Source organism: Scyliorhinus torazame, chromosome 1 (assembly GCF_047496885.1).
Source record: "Scyliorhinus torazame isolate Kashiwa2021f chromosome 1, sScyTor2.1, whole genome shotgun sequence".
NCBI classification, from domain to species: domain Eukaryota; kingdom Metazoa; phylum Chordata; class Chondrichthyes; order Carcharhiniformes; family Scyliorhinidae; genus Scyliorhinus; species Scyliorhinus torazame.
Window position 1 is genome coordinate 288,805,147 of NC_092707.1, and position 19,972 is coordinate 288,825,118.

The following is a 19,972-nucleotide window of genomic DNA, read 5'->3' on the forward strand; positions in this document are numbered from 1 at the left end:
TTCCCATTTTCCCTTCAGCTCCTCTACCATCGCCTCCCCCTCGTCTCTCATCTCCCTGTATATTTCGGACACTTTACCTTCTCCAACCCATGCCCCCGAAATAACTATCCTGGATCCTTTGCGTTGGGAGCTGCGGAAATTCCCTCATCTGTTGCCTCGTAAATGCCCTCACTTGCATGTATCGGAAAGCATTCCCTGGTGGCAACTTATATTTTTCTTCCAATGCTCCCAGACTCGCAAACGTCCCGTCTACAAACAGGTCCTTCAGCTTCCTAATTCCTGCTCGCTGCCAACATTGAAATCCCTCATCTATCCTCCCCGGGACGAACCTGTGGTTATTCCTTATCGGGGACCACACCAAGGCACCCGTCACTCCCCTCTGCCGTCTCCACTGCCCCCAGATCTTCAGGGTCGCCACCACCACTGGGTTTGTGGTGTACCTTTTCGGGGAGAACGGTAGCGGCGCCGTCACCAGCGCTTTTAGACTCTTTCCCTTACAGGACACCATCTCCAGCTTTTTCCATGCCCTTTTTCTTCTTCCCTCATCCACTTACAGACCATCGACACATTGGCGGCCCAATAGTAGTCACTCAGACTCGGCAGTGCCAATCCCCCTCTGTTCCCACTGCGCTGCAGGAACCCCCTGTTTACTCTCGGGGTCTTTCCAGCCCACACAAAGCCCGTAATACTCCTGTCTATTTTTTTGAAAAAGGCCTTTGTAATCAGGATGGGGAGGTACTGAAACACGAAAAGAAACCTCGGGAGGACCACCATTTTAACCGCCTGTACTCTGCCCGCCAATGACAGGGGCACCATATCCCACCTCTTAAAGACCTCCTCCATCTGCTCTACCAGTCGCGTCAGGTTAAGTTTATGTAGGGTTCCCCAGTTCCTGGCCACCTGAATCCCCAGATATCAAAAGTTCCTTGTCACTCTCCTCAGCGGCAGAGCATCTATCCCCCTGCCCTGTTCCCCGTGTGCATCACAAAAAGCTCACTCTTTCCCAGATTTAATTTGTATCCCGAGAACTCTCCAAACTCCCTGAGTGTCTGCATTACCTCTGGCATCCCCTCTACCGGGTCCGCCACATATAGCAGTAAATCATCTGCATATAGTGACACTCGATGTTCCTCTCCCCCTCTAGCACCCCCCTCCACCTCTTAGAGTCCCTCAGCGCTATGGCCAATGGTTCAATTGCCAACGCGAACAGTAACGGGGACAGGGGGCACCCTTGACTTGTACCCCTATGTAATCAAAAGTATCCCGATCTTTGCCTGTTTGTAATGACGCTTGCCACCGGGGCCCCGTACAAGAGTCTAACCCATCTAGTGAACCCCTCCCCGAAACCAAATCTCTTCAACTCCTCCCACAGATAGTCCCACTCCACTCTATCGAATGCCTTCTCTGCATCCATCACCACCACTATCTCTGCCTCCCCCTCCGGCGGGGGCATCATCATCACCCCCAGCAGCCTTCGTACATTGGCATTCAATTGTCTCCCCTTTACAAACCCTGTCTGGTCGTCATGTACCACCCCTGGGACACAATCCTCTATCCTTGTCGCCATCACTTTGGCCAGCAATTTGGCGTCTACGTTTAGGAGGGAGATGGGCCTGTATGACCCGCACTGCAGCGGGTCTTTGTCTTGTTTCAGAATTAGCGATATCGTCGCCTCCGACATTGTCGGGGGTAATATCCCCCTTTCCTTAGCCTCATTAAAGGTTCTCGCCAAGAGCGGGGCCAGCAGGTCCATATACTTCCTATAGAATTCCACCGGGAACCCGTCTGGTCCCAGGGCCTTCCCTGCTTGCATGTTCCCAATTCCTTTGATCACCTCATCCACCTCAATCTGCGCCCCCAGACCTGCCACCTCCTGCCCCTCCACCCTCGGGAACTCTAGCTGATCCAAGTGTATCATTCCTTCTTTCCCCTCCGGGGGTTGGGACTTGTACAGCCTCTCATAAAATGTCTTGAACACCTCGTTCACTTTCCCTACTCTCTGCTCCATCTTTCCCGTTTCGTCCCTAACTCCTCCGATCTCTCTCGCCGCCCCCCTCTTCCGAAGTTGTTGGGCCAGCAGCCGGCTCGCCTTTTCCCCATATTCATACTGTATCCCCTGTGCCTTCCTCCACTGTGTCTCCGCCTCTCCCGTGGTCAGCAGGTCAAACTCCGTCTGTAATCTTCGTCTTTCCCTGTATAGCCCTTCGTCTGGGGCCTCCGCATACTTCTTATCCACCCTCAAAATTTCCCCCACTAATCTCTCTCTTTCTTTACCCTCTTGTTTCCCCTTGTGGGCTCTGATGGAAATCAGCTCTCCTCTAACCACCGCCTTCAGCGCTCCCCATACTACCCCCACCTGGACCTCCCCATCGTCATTGACCTCCAGGTATCTTTCGATACATTCCCTCACCCTTCCGCATACCCCCTCGTCCGCCAGTAGTCCCATGTCTAATCGCCAGAGTGGGCGCTGCTCCCTTTCCTCTCCTAGTTCCAGATCCACTCAATGCGGGGCGTGATCTGACACGGCTATAGCCGAGTACTCCGTTCCTGCCACCTTCGGGATCAGTGCCCTTCCCAAAACAAAAAAGTCTATCCGGGAGTATACCTTGGAGCATAACTACGTCCGCCTTCAGTCTCTTTAAGTGCGCAAACACCCTTGCCCTCTTAATCAGCCCATTTAAACCTCTCACATTCCACGTGATCAGCCGAATTGGGGGCCATATACCCACCCCCCCCTCGTCGACTAGCCATCCCCTTTTCTAAGCCATCTCCTCACCCAGGTCTCACGTACCCATCTGTCCCCCAGACGGCGCCCTCCCATCCCGACCACCTCGTCTCGTATCAGCTCCTCCTTACCCTCAGCAGCAGCAACCCAGTTAATCCCCCCCCCCCCCCCCCCCCCCCGCTAGATCCCCCTCTAGCTTGATTACTCCCCCCATGTTGCATCCGGAAGTCAGCTAACTCTGGCTGACCTCGGCTTCCCCCGTTCATTCTTTGACCTCCCTGCGTGTGAGGCTCCCTTCCTTCCTGCGCCCCTTTTCCTGCTATAATGTCCATAGCGCGGGAAAATACCCTCGCTTTCCTCTTGGCCCCGCCCCTAATGGCGCAGTTCCCTCATTCCCCTTCCCTGTCCCCTTTTCCACCGGCGGCCACATTTCTTCGTGTCCCCCCCCCATCGGGGGGAGAAAATTCCCCGTCCAACATTATTATACAGTAGCCCTCCCCTCTCCCCACTTTACATTTCTGTGCCACCACCTCGCTACCTCCCTCCGGACATCAATTTCTCAAGTCTAGTCCAATTTCTCATCCTGAATAAATGTCCATGCCTCCTCCGCCGTCTCAAAGTAGTGGTGTTTGCCCTGATGCGTGACCCACAGTCTCGCCGGCTGCATCATCCCAAATTTGACTTTCTTCCTATGGAGCACCGCCTTGGCCCGGTTGAAACTCGCCCTCCTTCTCGCCACCTCCGCACTCCAGTCTTGATACACGCGTATCACCGCGTTCTCCCATTTGCTACTCCGTGTCTTCTTAGCCCAGCTCAGGACCATCTCTCTGTCCCTGTAGCGATGGAACTTCACCACTATTGCTCTTGGTGTTTCCCCTGCCTTTGGTCTTCTCACGAGGACCCGGTACGCTCCCTCCACTTCTAGGGGGCCCGTTGGGGCCTCAGCTCCCATTAGAGTATGGAGCATCGTACTCGCATACGCCCCAGCATCAGCTCCCTCTGTTCCTTCGGGGAGACCTAAAATCCGTAAGTTCTTCCTCCTCGAGCTGTTCTCCAGGGCTTCCAGCCTTTCTATGCACCTCTTATGTAGTGCCTCGTGCGACTCCGTTTTTACCACCAGGCCCTGTATCTCATCTTCGTTCTCGGCTGCCTTTGCCTTCACTCCACGGAGCTCCATCGCCTGGACCTTTTGTGTTTCCTTTAGTCCCTCGATTGCCAGTAGCATCGGCGCCAGCACCTCTTTCTTGAGCTACTCCACACATTGTCGGAAGAACTCCTGCTGTTCCGGGCCCCATACCATCTGGGCTCCCTCGGCCGCCATCTTGCTTCTCCCTTCTCTTCTCTGCCGCTGCTCCAAAGGATCCTCCGCAATCTGGCCACTACTGCCGCTCCTTTCCATCCACACCCGGGGGGACTCCTTCCTTTGTCACCTCACGGTGGGTTTGGCCGAAAAAAGTTCCCGCTGGGGCTCCCGATAAGAGCCCAAAAGTCCGTTGAAACGGGAGGTGCCGAAACGTGCGGCTTAGTGATGCATCGCCGCAACTGGAAGTCAGAAGCCTCGATAATTGAGGGTCAGATGCACATTCTGTTTCCTGACTGTTGTATTGCCCAGATGATGAGCCTTTTTGGAACCCTGCAACTAACCAGGGGTTATTTACCAATTGATATGGGCATCATTGGGAACTGAACCAGGCAGAGTCTGCTTCAATTCTCAAATAATGGTGTTACAATTACAACCATAGAATTCCTGCAGTGCAGAAGGAAGCCATTCAGCCCATCAGGTCTGCACCGACCCCTAGGCCCACGCCTCCGCCCTATCCCTGTAACCCCACCTAACCTACACATTCTTGGACATTAAGGGGCATAATAGCATGGCCAATCCGCCTCACCTGCACATCTTTGGATTGTGGGAGGAAACCGGAGCACCCGGATGAAACCCACGCAGACATGGGGAGAAAGTGCAAACTCCACCCAAGGCCGGAATTGAACCCGGGTCCCTGGCGCTGTGAGACAGCAGTGCTAACTGTTCATTATTTAATTCTGTTTTATATTATGCTTGGAACCAATACTAGGTAAAGTTTTATTCATAACCCAGATGTGATGTAATATTTTACGACCAGATTTTCCAAAAACGGTATGAAATGGATTTTCTGTTCATATCTAATTAAGGTAATGATCGTGATTATGTGTGCCACAGTGTGAAATCGAACCAGCTACTTTGGTTAACACACGCTGAAATAAATTGATTGTCAATTTTTCTTCAGTGAGCCAAAGACTTCAATCATAGCAAACTGACTTGTATGTTTTCTTTGTTGCATTTTCAATCTGCAAGTTAAGCCAATTTTCTACTCCGAATGTAGCGTTTGAACCTATTATTTTCTCTGATATGCAATTTTCATGGACCTTCTTGGGTGCCTATGCAAAAGTCGAGTAAAATTGAAATATATATACTGTTTCATAAATATTGCACTTTGACGTGCTTTACTTGATATTAACTTTTTAAAAGATATTAATGGGAATTTCTCCATTGCAGGAAAATAATCACATTGTGTTTTCTTTGAATTAATGTGATTCAGAAACTGTGACAACCCATAGCTCTACTCCGAATATTCTTTTAAATAGTTTTGCCCTGGTCCTTATTGAAGCTGCAGACTTTCACCACATCTTTAACCAGCACTTGCTTTGCTATATGCACTTTGTTTTACCCCAGTTGTTTCCATTCTTATCTGCTCAATAATGGTCATTGATTCTTTTTCCATTGCCTTTTTTTTAAGAGAAAGAGAGATGGAATTATACTTATCAGTAAATTGGAGGTCCAAGCTTATAGGTAAATGGATTAATCAATACCTGTTTTTATGTAGCTACTTTTACATTTGAAGTCCAGGGCAAAAATTGGCTTTAAAAAGCTGGAACAACTCGAGAGTTGTTTCAGATTCTGTGTTTCTCAACTGCTGAAGATTAAGTCCTGCTTAGGGTTGTTAATAGCTAACGTTATTTGTAGAAAGTTAATTAGCAAAAAGGTCAAAGGATCCAAGGGGGCCAATATCTATATTTAATATTGGTGTAGATTTTCAGGTCTGTATCTGGACACAGCAGTATCTGGTATTGCCTGATTTGTAAAAGGTGTTGTCCCCACAGGAACCTCTTCTTTTAGCCTAATTTTAATACTTTCAATAAAACCTTTACTTTTTAGGCCTGCTGACAGAGAATGAAGGGAGCATCTAAAGGGATGCAGGTACATAATAGTAAGTGGCCACATGAGTCACATATTGTCTGGGACTTTCTGCTCTCATTCATGTTGGGTCGGTTCGACAATGGGAGCGGAGAATATTGTGCAAAGTGCAAAGCAAGGTTTTTAAAAATTAATTTACAGGATGTGGGCATCGCTGGTTAGGCCAGCATTTATTGTCCATCCCTAGTTGCACTTCAAAAGGTGGTGGTGGCGGGGCAGCACCAAGGGTTATCTGGGGTTGCCATGGGGAGGTTCCAGGATACTACCTGGATATGACCCTCTACTCCATGAGCGCTGCTGTGCTCCCTGGGAGGTCTGCTCACCAGGTACATGTCTTCAGAGACCAGTCAAGCTTCATGCTGTTCTGCTGTCACGCAAGTGTGAATGGATGTTTTTTGATGTTGGGTGTGGTGGAGTTGCCTTCTTGAAAGTTTTACGACTGTGTAAACGCATGACGTGATTGTCCACTCCCCCTGACAGTGATGTTGAACATCAGGAACCTTATTTGAATACATTGCCATGTAGTTATCAGGCCCGTATGCCAGAATCTATCCACCTCCCCTCCCGCATCAAAAAACATCCAGATGGGAACAGGTTAATGAGTTGGAAGTTCAGCCATGATTACAATGAATGGCGGAGCAGGCTCGAAGGGTCGAATGACCTACTGCTGCTCCTATTTTCTATGTTCCTGCCTAAGGAACATTATCCATAGAAACATTTTATGCAGGAGGCGGCCATTCGGCCCATCGAATTGACACCGATACACTGAAAGAGGACTCCCCCCCCCCCCCCCCCCCCACCCCCCCCCCCCCCCCCCCCACCCCCACCCCACCCTATCCCTGTAGCCCTGTGCACTGATCAGGGCCAATCTTTCAAACTTGCGCATCCTTAGACACTTAAGGGGCAATTTTATTATGGCCAATCCACCTAACCCTGCACATCATTGGACTGGGAGGAAACCAGAGCACCCGGAGGAAACCCACACAGCCGTGTGGAGAAAGTACAAACACCACACAGTCACCCAAGGCTGGAATTGAACCTGAGTTCTTGGCATTGTGAGGCAGTAGTGCTAACCACTGTGCCACCCTCAATCCTCCCTCATTCTTCTAAACTCCAGCAAATATAATAGTAACTGACTCAATCGCTCCTTTTATGTCAGGCCTGCCATCCCAGGTATCGGTCTGGTAAACCTTTGCTGCATTCCTTCTGTAGGAAGAACATCCTTCCTCGGATAAGGAGACCAAGACACAATGTTCCAAACCCACAACCACTACCATCTAGAAGGACAAGAGTAGCAGAAACCTGGGAACCCCACCACCTGGACGTTCCCTTCCAAGTCACTCACTATCAAGAGGTGGAAATATATGAGCCATTTCTTCACTTGCTGGGTGGAAACCCTGGAATTCACTCCCTAACATCACTGTGGATATACTTATTCCACATGGATGGCAGCGGTTCAAGAAGGCAGCTCACTACCACCTTCTCAAAGGCAACTAGGGATGGGCAATGAATGCTGGCCTACCCAGCAACACCCACATCCCCTAAAAAAAATTTTTTTAAATCATCACATAAAACATGTCATGACTGCCATGTTCGGGTTGCTTCTGAATGCAATCAGATCTGCATGGACTAAGCAAATCAAGAGAGAGAGTGAACCTTTTCTTTTAGCCATGGCTGGATTCCTAAAGGGCAGGGTGAAATCACCCTGTTAACTTCATCAACAGGAAGAGATTTAATTCCCAAACTATGCAGACCGTGAATGCTGCTCATACTTGTAGCATGGTTGACCCAGTGATATGCCTTACCCCAGTGTGGACTGGTGCTTGAATAAGTGTGGTGTGTCATGACAAAGTTAATGAATCTGCTGGAGGAAGGATCCCTCTGTAAAGTGCCAGGCTGCCTGTCAGATGCTTCCTTTTTGTAGTGTTCAACACTTGAGTGACAAAACAAGCATTAATTTTAGGAAATTGCTTTCTGACTTAAGAATAAGATGTGACTAAGTAATAACAAAAAGGCCTTTCAACCATGTGATTTCCTGCAGTGAGCAAAAGCTGACAGTTCTGTTTGCAGCTCATCCCATGACCAGCTTGAGCCTGAAGGTTCTCCTCCAACTTCTCCATCTCTCCATTATGTCTGCTCAGAAGTTGCAGAAATTTTTCTTCATGCCGATTGAGAGATCTGAAGGAACTATTCCTCAACCCACGATGGGACAGATACATGCCTTTCCTTTGCAAAGAACACCAAGATGAGCATTCAATAAAATAATTTATAACGTCTTTGTCAAGGTAGTTGCAGATATTTCTGTGCAAGCATACTATCCGCTGTAGGAAATGCAGTTATTTCTTCTCCTTTCACTGAAATCATGTAGCAAATGTGACGATGGAATGGTGCAAGAGATGATGTACCTAATGAGAGAGGTGGGTCTTGTATGCCTACTGTTTGTCGTTCATTTTTCTTTTGCACTAAAGGTGTGGAGGTGAGTCATGCTTTCAGCAGCATTCAATGTTTCTGACACAGAATAGCAATGTGAAATTGTAGAATTAGTGGCATCATTAGTGCTACCACCCACCAAACAGCCTAGAAAATGACTCTCTGCCCACTAGAGCCATTCTCTCTGTCAGCATTATCTCCATCAGAGCTTCTGAGAATCCTTAGACTTTGCAGATCCCAACTCATCCCATAGAATTTCTCATAGAATTTACAGTGCAGAAGGAGGCCATTCGGTCCATCGAGTCTGTGCCGGCCCTTGGAAAGAGCACCCTACCCAAGCCCACACCTCCACCCTATCCCTGTAACCCAGGAACCCAACCTTTTTGGACAGTAAGGGCAAATTAGTATGGCCAATCCACCTAACCTGCACATCTTTGGACTGTGGGAGGCCGGAGCACTCGGAGGAAACCCACGCAGGCACGGGGAGAACGTGCAGACTCCGCACAGACAGTGACCCAAGCCAGGAATCGAACCTGGGATCCTGGAGCTGTGAAGCAACTGTGCTAACCACTGTTTCCCCCCCCCCCCCCCCCCCATTCTCTCTCCCTTTAGCTCTCCAATAATATTCCTCTTTCTATGATTACTTTTTGTTTCTCAAGTATGGCTCCCATGTCTGGTCAAGCAGCTGGCTTCAACCTTTGAAGCGCTGCTGCAAATCTTTGCCTCCAGCAGTGGACCCAGTCAGGGGCAGGACAGAAAATCCTCCTTGCCTGTTACATTACAGCCTTCTTGAAAATGTGGTTCTGTACCAGCAGGATCAGCAGCTGGTTGGAAATTCTACCCCATGACTTTCCTGATGATATCAGGAAAACCCAATTATTGGTATCTCTACAGTATTTTCCCTGTGAATTGTCTTCTGATTTCTGAATGTGTAAGTAGGAACAATATAGCAACTGTTCAGTGTTATATCAATTATTCACTTTATTTAATTTGTGCACTGTTTCTTTTCCTTTTCAGATTTTAAGCTTCATTCGCACAGAAGGTGATCCACTTGATGCTGGTTTCAGTATTAATCAGCCCAATCAGGTCCATACAGTAGAATGTTTTATTGCGCCAGACAAAGAGCCAATGGCAGATAGCTGCATTTATGAGTGTGCTCGGAATAAATTGCAACGCGTGGCAGTCATTAGCATCCCATTGAGGTCCAAAGCCACTTGCTGCAGTAGAAATATTGTAGAAGACAAGCTTGTGTTCGGTTGTGAGGATTCTTCACTGATTTTATACGATGCTCATCGCAAAGTAACTTTACTAGCACAAGCTGATCTGATGCCTTCTTTGATAGCATGGCATCCTGATGGTGCATTAATTATGGTAAGCAACTGCCAAGGTGAAGTTCAGTGTTACGACATGGCACTCTCACCAATGAAGATGCAGTTGTTAGCGGAGGACATAAAACCTGTGACCAAAGTTCAACTCAGCCAACATTTTGCTATAACAAGCAGGTTGGCTCAGATTCAGTGGACAGTTCCCCGGGCAATTTCTTCGAGCAACAACAGCCATGATGTGCATGATCTCATGTTTCTGAGATTTGAAAAAGGGCCTGTTGGAGTACTTTGTTTGAAACAAGGTAAGCTCTCCGCCTCTTCTCGGTACATTTGTTCTGTCCTTTGTATTGTTTTCTTTTTTTTTAAAGTGTAAATCATTTAAATTCCTCAGTTTATATATTTTTTGATTAAAAGTCATATCATATCCTCAGTTAACTGGCTTGTCCAACTTTACATTGTAACGTATACATGCGCACAGTGAGCACAGTCAGTGGCCATGCAACAACACTCACTGCTGACCTTGTAGAAAGCTGCTACATAGATCTAACAATATCTGGTGAGAATTTTCTCTCTACTGCTATCAGTTTGAATCTGGCACCAAGTCAAGGGGATCGCCAGGCATCAGCAGCAGTGGTGTCAGCCAGCAGGTTAAGCAGCCAATCAAATTGTTTTTGTATTATTTCATGGGATGTGGGTGTCACTGGCTAGGCCAGCATGAACTGTCCATCCCTATTTGCCCTTGATAAGATGGTGATCAGCCACCTACTTAAGCCCCTGCAGCCCATGTGATATAGGTACATCCACAGTGCTGTTAGAGAGGAAGCTCCAGGATTTTGACCCAGCGACAGTGAAGGAATGGCAATATCGTTTCAAGTCAGGATGGTATGCAATTGGAGGGAAAGTTGCAGGTGGTGATGTTCCCATGTATCTGCTGCTCTTGTACTTCTAGGTGGCAGCCTTGTGGGTTTGGAAGATCCTGTTAAAGGAACCTTGGAAAGTTGCTTCAGAGCATCTTGTAGGTGGTATATAGTGCTCCCACTGTCTGCCGATGGTAGAGGGAGCGAATGTTGAGAGGGTTCATTTGATGCCAATTAAGGGGGCTGCTTAGTCCTGGATGGTGTTGTGCTTCTTGAGTGTTGTTGGAGCTGTACTCACCCAGGCAAATGGGAAGTATTCCATTACACTCTGACTTGTGCCTTATAGGTGTTGGACAATCGAGAGTCAGGAGATGACTTATTCGCCACAGAATTCCCAGCCTCTTGCAGCCACAGTATTTATCTGGCTGGTCCAGTTAGACTTCTGATCAATGTTGATAGTGGGGAATTCAGCGATGGTAATGTCATTGAATATCTGTGGGAGATGGTTAGGTTCTGTCTTGGAGATGATCATTGCCTGGCATTTGTGCGGCATCAATATTACTTGCTACATATCACCCCAAGCTTGAATGTTGTCCTGGTCTTGTTGCATATGGACACAGAGTGCTTTAGCATCTGAGGAATCACAACTGGTGATGAACATTGTGCAATCATCAGCAAGCATCCCCACTTTTGACCATTTTTTAAATCCATTCCAGGGATGTAGTTATAGGCTAGCATTTATTGCCCATTCCAAATTGCCCTTCAGAAGATGGTGGTGAATTGCCTTCTTGAACCGCTGCAGTCTACGTGGTGTATGTACACCTGGAGTGCTGTTAGGGAGGAGATTCTAATATTTTGACCCAGTGACAGTGAAGGAATGGTGATATAGTTCCCAAGTCTGGATGGTTAATGGAGGGAAGGTCATTGATTTTTAAAAAATTAATATGTACCCAAATCTATTTTTTTTCCTAATTAAGGAGCAATTTAGTGTGGCCAATTCACCTACCTTGCACATCTTTGGGTTGTGGGGATGAGACCCACGCAAACACTGGGAGAATGTGCAAACTCCACACGGACAGTGACCCGGGGCTGGGATTGAACCGAGGTCCTCGGCGTTGTGAGGCAGCAGTGCTAACCATGCCGCCGGGGAGTCATTGATGAAGCAGCTGAAGATGGTTGGGCCTAGGACACTACCCTGAGGAGCTCCTGTAGTGATGTCCTTGAACTGAGATGATTGACCTCCAACAACCGCAACCATCTTCCTTTATGTTCGGTATAACTCCACCCAATGGAGAGTATTCCCCGGATTCACATTAACTCCAGTTTTGCTGGAGTTCCTTGATGCTACGCTTGGTTAAGTGCAGCCTTGCTGTCAAAGGCAGTCACTCTCACCTTCCCTCTTAAGTTCAGCTCAAGTCCATGTTTGGACCAATGATGTTATGAGGTCAGGACCTCTCTGGCCCTGGCAGAACCCAGACTGAGGTCAGTGCATAGGTGATTGTAGGGTAGGTGCCATTTGGGAGCACTGTCAATGACACCTTCCATCACTTTGCTGGTTCAGTAGATTGATGGAGTGGTAATTTTCCGGGTTGGATTTGTCCTCCTTTTCCTGATTTACGTTTGCAGCGTGGGGATATTTGAGTCTGTCGATCAATTCAATTTGCCATCTATCTGTTTGCCTATTAATGGCTGAATTTTCGGTCCAGAGTCAAGTGTGTAAAATTTTAAAAATTCTCAGCTCTGGAGTGCAAATTAGTCCCTTAACATGTAAATAGGGTGATGTCAGATTGAATTCATCTACAGATTCAATAATTGAATCCCCAGCATGTAGTAATATAACACCCCATCTGCAAGTTCAGACCAGCAATTCAGACCCCTAGGGACAAATCTGAGCAGTGCTGGGGAGGGAAAAATAATCATCAGGTCTAAAATCATTCCATATTTGTTGTCCCTCCTGAGAATAATGTTAAAACATTTTTAATAGCTCCACAATTAACAAAGTAATTTTGCGTGCAAGCATCATGTGCTCACACAAGCGTCAAGATGTCATGATACGGATTAATCCTTCCATCGAGCTCCGATCGACTTTTGGTGCTGAATTTTAAAAAATGAATGAAATGAAAATCGCTTATTGTCACAAGTAGGCTTCAAATGGAGTTACTGTGAAAAGCCCCTAGTTGCCACATTCCGGTGCCTGTTCGGGGAGGTTGTTACGGGAATCGAACCGTGTTGCTGGCCTGCCTTGGTCTGCTTTCAAAGCCAGCAATTTAGCCCTGTGCTAAACAGCTGCCCAGTATGATTTGCCCCTGTGAACTCAAAGTGAGCATGGATGTAATTCATTCCAAGTCCAGTTACAGGTCTGTAAATTTGCTGCACTGCCAACTTTCAATTCTTCTTTTAAACTCATTTTGAAGAAGTTAACTTTTTTATCACAAGTGTTCCATTTCTGCCTTGCCAAAGGCAGTCGTGAGCAGCTGTATTGTGTTCCAAAGCACTCCATTAATTACAGTTGCATGTTTGATTCATTCTCGATGCTGCCCATTAGAAAAATGATAAATCACCTGGTTACCTGTGAGGCATAATGCTGTCTCTCGGCACCCACACAGCCTTTTTGCTCCCAACAGTGGTTTGCCTCATGCCTGCTTCACAGAAATCTGCAGATTTTACTTCATACTGCAAGCACATTTTCATTTTATTTTCATTGCCAGCAGGCTGTGAGAGGGGATTTAGAGTTCTAGCTGCTAATTGCCAGCTTGTAATTTTAATTGGACTGCTTCCCTGAGCACTATTCTTAAATCAATTAGGCAATGAGTTGTCTGTCACTTCATTCTCCTGTGTAGGTCATTTGGAAGCTCACCACCCACAAGAGGTCAAGCACCCAGATGGAAGAGTATTGACAGCTACAATTAACGTCTCACTTTTTGTGATTCCTGGTACCTGATTGCCTTAAACATTCCAAAAATGTAATGACAACTTATTTTTCCCTAACAATATTGCATTGTTACATGTCACAAGACCCCAAGTGCCAGTGATTCTTGCTCGTCTGCCATAGTTACAAGGTTAAGCAACGTAATGATTAATCACTCCTCGTTACGAAGATCAAATGAATTCCCACCATTAATCGAGTCCTAAATAATTAACCTCTTTTGTTTCTGACATAGTTGTTAGGAGACTATGTGACTGACTTGGTGTTTAGTTCAGTGGTTTACCTCAGACTGAGGCCTTTTTAAGAAATCAGATTTGTCCTGTAAATTCTCTTACCTCAGATGTGCATTTCTTCCCATGACAGGTGCCATATTGAGAGGACAGCTGGGTCCCACTGAACTCATCCGCCAATATATTCGTTATGAACAAATTGATGAGGCTATTAATATCTTGGGCGGCATGAACTGGAACACTGTGGGCTCACAGTGCTACGCTTCCCTCATTGCCATTGTGGATCATCTCCTTAAATGGAAGCTTACGCCAGAAAGAGAATGTAAGATATGCACAGATTAGAATTCACTCCAGAATTCTCCAGTTGTGTGATTCTTCACTTTCTCTTTGCATGCTGTAAGGCTTTAGTCAATGTTGAATAGAGCTCCCTTAATTCTTATAATGTAGTCTTGAAGCGGGCAGCACGGTGGCGCAGTGGTTAGCACTGGGACTACGGCAGCTCCTCACAGACCGCATGGTTCGGTTGGAGCAGCAATTGGATGCACTTAGGAGCATGCAGGTGGCGGAAAGCGTCATAGATCGCAGTTATGTAAGTGTGGTCACACCCAAGGTGCAGGCAGAGAAATGGGTGACCACCAGAAAGGGCAGGCAGTCAGTGCAGGAATCCCCTGTGGTTGTCCCCCTCTCGAACAGATATACCCCTTTGGATACTGTCGGGGGGGATAGCCTATCAGGGGAAAACAGCAGCAGCCAGAGCAGTGGCACCACGGCTGGCTCTGATGTTCAGAAGGGAGGGTCAAAGCGCAGAAGAGTAATAGTTATAGGGGACTCTATAGTCAGGGGCACAGATAGGCGCTTCTGTGGACGTGAAAGAGACTCCAGGATGGTATGTTGCCTCCCTGGTGCCAGGGTCCAGGATGTCTCCGAACGGGTAGAGGGAATCCTGAAGGGGGAGGGCAAACAGGCAGAGGTCGTTGTACATATTGGTACTAACGACATAGGCAGGAAGGGGCATGAGGTCCTGCAGCAGGAGTTCAGGGAGCTAGGCAGAAAGTTAAAAGACAGGACCTCGAGGGTTGTAATCTCGGGATTACTCCCTGTGCCACGTGCCAGTGAGGCTAGAAATAGGAAGATAGAGCAGACAAACACGTGGCTAAACAGCTGGTGTAGGAGGGAGGGTTTCTGTTATCTGGACCACTGGGAGCTCTTCCGGGGCAGGTGTGACCTGTATAAGATGGACGGGTTGCATCTAAACCGGAGAGGCATAAATATCCTGGCCGCGAGATTTGCTAGTGTCACACGGGAGGGTTTAAACTAGTATGGCAGGGGGGTGGGCACGGGAGCAATAGGTCAGAAGGTGAGAGCATTGAGGGAGAACTAGGGAATAGGGACAGTGTGGCTCTGAGGCAGAGCAGACGGGGAGAAGTTGCTGAACACAGCGGGTCTGGTGGCCTGAAGTGCATATGTTTTAATGCAAGGAGCATTACGGGTAAGGCAGATGAACTTAGAGCTTGGATTACTACTTGGAACTATGATGTTGTTGCCATTACAGAGACCTGGTTGAGGGAAGGGCAGGATTGGCAGCTAAACGTTCCAGGATTTAGATGTTTCAGGCGGGATAGAGGGGGATGTAAAAGGGGAGGCGGAGTTGCGCTACTTGTTCAGGAGAGTATCACAGCTATACAGCGAGAGGACACCTCAGAGGGCAGTGAGGCTATATGGGTAGAGATCAGGAATAAGAAGGGTGCAGTCACAATGTTGGGGGTATACTACAGGCCTCCCAACAGCCAGCGGGAGATAGAGGAGCAGATAGGTAGACAGATTTTGGAAAAGAGTAAAAACAACAGGGTTGTGGTGATGGGAGACTTCAACTTCCCCAATATTGACTGGGACTCACTTAGTGCCAGGGGCTTAGACGGGGCAGAGTTTGTAAGGAGCATCCAGGAGGGCTTCTTAAAACAATATGTAAACAGTCCAACTAGGGAAGGGGCGGTACTGGACCTGGTATTGGGGAATGAGCCCGGCCAGGTGGTAGATGTTTCAGTAGGGGAGCATTTCGGTAACAGTGACCACAATTCAGTAAGTTTTAAAGTACTGGTGGACAAGGATAAGAGTGGTCCGAGGATGAATGTGCTAAATTGGGGGAAGGCTAATTATAACAATATTAGGCGGGAACTGAAGAACATAGATTGGGGGCGGATGTTTGAGGGCAAATCAACATCTGACATGTGGGAGGCTTTCAAGTGTCAGTTGAAAGGAATACAGGACAGGCATGTTCCTGTGAGAAAGAAAGATAAATACGGCAATTTTCGGGAACCTTGGATGACGAGTGATATTGTAGGCCTCGTCAAAAAGAAAAAGGAGGCATTTGTCAGGGCTAAAAGGCTGGGAACAGACGAAGCCTGTGTGGCATATAAGGAAAGTAGGAAGGAACTTAAGCAAGGAGTCAGGAGGGCTAGAAGGGGTCATGAAAAGTCATTGGCAAATAGGGTTAAGGAAAATCCCAAGGCTTTTTACACTTACATAAAAAGCAAGAGGGTAGCCAGGGAAAGGGTTGGCCCACTGAAGGATAGGCAAGGGAATCTATGTGTGGAGCCAGAGGAAATGGGCGAGGTACTAAATGAATACTTTGCATCAGTATTCACCAAAGAGAAGGAATTGATAGATGTTGAGTCTGGAGAAGGGGGTGTAGATAGCCTGGGTCACATTGTGATCCAAAAAGACGAGGTGTTGGGTGTCTTAAAAAATATTAAGGTAGATAAGTCCCCAGGGCCGGATGGGATCTACCCCAGAATACTGAAGGAGGCTGGAGAGGAAATTGCTGAGGCCTTGACAGAAATCTTTGGATCCTCGCTGTCTTCAGGGGATGTCCCGGAGGACTGGAGAATAGCCAATGTTGTTCCTCTGTTTAAGAAGGGTGGCAGGGATAATCCCGGGAACTACAGGCCGGTGAGCCTTACTTCAGTGGTAGGGAAATTACTGGAGAGAATTCTTCGAGACAGGATCTACTCCCATTTGGAAGCAAATGGACGTATTAGTGAGAGGCAGCACGGTTTTGTGAAGGGGAGGTCGTGTCTCACGAACTTGATAGAGTTTTTCGAGGAGGTCACTAAGATGATTGATGCAGGTAGGGCAGTAGATGTTGTCTATATGGACTTCAGTAAGGCCTTTGACAAGGTCCCTCATGGTAGACTAGTACAAAAGGTGAAGTCACACGGGATCAGGGGTGAACTGGCAAGGTGGATACAGAACTGGCTAGGCCATAGAAGGCAGAGGGTAGCAATGGAGGGATGCTTTTCTAATTGGAGGGCTGTGACCAGTGGTGTTCCACAGGGATCAGTGCTGGGACCTTTGCTCTTTGTAGTATATATAAATGATTTGGAGGAAAATGTAACTGGTCTGATTAGTAAGTTTGCAGACGACACAAAGGTTGGTGGAATTGCGGATAGCGATGAGGACTGTCTGAGGATACAGCAGGATTTAGATTGTCTGGAGACTTGGGCGGAGAGATGGCAGATGGAGTTTAACCTGGACAAATGTGAGGTAATGCATTTTGGAAGGGCTAATGCAGGTAGGGAATATACAGTGAATGGTAGAACCCTCAAGAGTATTGAAAGTCAAAGAGATCTAGGAGTACAGGTCCACAGATCACTGAAAGGGGCTACACAGGTGGAGAAGGTAGTCAAGAAGGCATACGGCATGCTTGCCTTCATTGGCTGGGGCATTGAGTATAAGAATTGGCAAGTCATGTTGCAGCTGTATAGAACCTTAGTTAGGCCACACTTGGAGTATAGTGTTCAATTCTGGTCGCCACACTACCAGAAGGATGTGGAGGCTTTAGAGAGGGTGCAGAAGAGATTTACCAGAATGTTGCCTGGTATGGAGGGCATAAGCTATGAGGAGCGATTGAATAAACTCGGTTTGTTCTCACTGGAACGAAGGAGGTTGAGGGGCGACCTGATAGAGGTATACAAAATTATGAGGGGCATAGACAGAGTGGATAGTCAGAGGCTTTTCCCCAAGGTAGAGGGGTCAATTACTGGGGGGCATAGGTTTAAGGTGAGAGGGGCAAAGTTTAGAGTAGATGTACGAGGCAAGTTTTTTACGCAGAGGGTAGTGGGTGCCTGGAACTTGCTACCGGAGGAGGTAGTGGAGGCAGGGACGATAGGGACATTTAAGGGGCATCTTGACAAATATATGAATAGGATGGGAATAGAAGGATACGGACCCAGGAAGTGTAGAAGATTGTAGTTTAGTCGGGCAGTATGATCGGCACGGGCTTGGAGGGCCGAAGGGCCTGTTCCTGTGCTGTACATTTCTTTGTTCTTTGTTCTTTGTTACGGCGCTGAGGCCCCGGCCCTGGGTCACTGTCCATGTGGAGTTTACACATTCTCCCTGTGTCTGCGTGGGTTTCACCCCAACAACCCGAAGATGTGCAGATTAGGTGGATTGGCCTCGCTAAATTGACTCTTAATTGGGAAAAAAATAATTGGGTACTCTAAATTGATTTTTAAAAATGTAGTCTTGAAGCTCCTCCATACCTATAGGTTCATGTAACATGAGCCCAGCTACAATAATAAGTTATATTTATAAATAGTTTTTAATGTTTTTAAAACTTTCTGAAGCATTTCATAGGAGCGTTAACAAACTGGAAATTGACAGAGCCAAACGAGGTGATATTAGGATAGGTTATCATAAGCTAGGTGACCATAAGCTTAGTCAGAAAGAGAGATCTTAAAGAGTGTCTTGAAGTGGATAGAAAACTGGAAGAGCAGAATGATTTAGAGAAGGAATTCCAGAGCTTGGAGCCTTGATGGTTAAAGGCATAGCCACCACTGGTGGAGCAATGGAAGTCAGGGGGTGCACAGATTCTCTGGGATTGTATGTGCGGAACAGTTTAAAACAATAGAGAGGAATAAGGTAATGGATTTGTACACAAGGATAAGAATTTTTTTTTTTTTAATTTTAAAATATTTTTTATTCTCCTTTTTCACATTTTCTCCCAAATATACACCCACCAACAACAAACAATAATCAGCAACAAATATGTCAATCCCCATATCAACAACAACGATCCCATCCTCCCACCAAACCCCTAATATTAGCCCGCATGTTCACATAAACAAATTACAAAAAGGAATCAGGAATCAACCATAGTCACCATTAACACACACAGTCCCCCTCCGCCCAACCCTCCCACCACCCACCCCAACTAATGTTCGATATTATCCAGTTCTTGAAAGTGTATGATGAATAATGCCCATGAATTGTAGAACCCCTCCATCCTTCCCGTCAGTTCAAACTTGACCTTCTCAAGTGTCAAGAATTCCAACAAGTCCCCCTGCCACGCCAGGGCACAGGGTGGAGAGGTTTCTCTTTATCCCATCAGGATCCGTCTTCGGGCGATCAACGAGGCGAAGGCTACAACATCTGCCTCCGCACCCGTTTCCCCTGGCTGGTCCGACACTCCGAATATGGCCATCTCGGGGGCCCAGGTCCAGTTTCACGTGCATCACTTAGAAATTACCCTAAAAACCTCCTTCCAGTAATCCTCTAGCTTTGGACAGGACCAAAACATATGAACATTCAAACACATCTTCTACTCCTTCAAAGAATCGGCTCATCCTCGCCCTCGTGAGGTGTGCTCTGTATACCACCTTCAGCTGTATCAGCCCCAACCTTGCGCACGAAGTGGAGGTATTCACTCTCTGGAGCACCTCACACCAGAACCCCTCCTCCATATCCTCTCCCAACTCTTCCTCCCACTTTGCTTTGATCCCTTCCAGTGGTGCCTTCTCCTCTTCCAAAATAGCTCCGTAAACCGCTGACACTACCCCCTTCTCCAATCCCTCTGTCGTCAGCACCTCCTCCAGCAATGTGGAGGCCGGCTCCACCGGGAAGCGCTGCATCTCCTTTCTGGCAAAATCTCGAACCTGCATGTATCTAAACATTTCCCCCTGCTCCAGCCCATACTTCGCTTCCAGCTCCTTCTGCCCTGCAAACCGACCCCTAAGAAACAAATCTTTTAGTGTCTTAATTCCCTTCTCCTCCCATTTCCGAAAGTTTCCATCGCACCTCCCTGGCTCAAATCTGTGGTTCCCCCGAATTGGCATTTCCCTTGACTTCCCCGGGACTATCGGGAGCAGCGCTGTTGCTAATGCTTTCAATCCCGACCCCCTGCACAAACTCTCCTCCATTCTGACCCACTGGGAATCAACCCCTCTGACCCAGCTCCGCGCCTTCTCCA

At 47.4% G+C, this 19,972-nt stretch overlaps 1 protein-coding gene across 8 annotated transcripts in view; it reads left to right on the plus strand.

The window, feature by feature from the left end:
- wdpcp (WD repeat containing planar cell polarity effector) overlaps positions 1–19,972 on the plus strand; it is a 288,945-nt gene that overhangs the window by 130,232 nt on the left and 138,741 nt on the right. For all 8 annotated transcript variants that reach the window (XM_072507250.1, XM_072507270.1, XM_072507286.1 and 5 more), the window contains 2 exons: positions 9,405–10,014; positions 13,859–14,047. In XM_072507250.1, the coding sequence (XP_072363351.1) occupies positions 9,405–10,014; positions 13,859–14,047 (799 nt within the window). The remainder of the gene's footprint in view (positions 1–9,404; positions 10,015–13,858; positions 14,048–19,972) is intronic.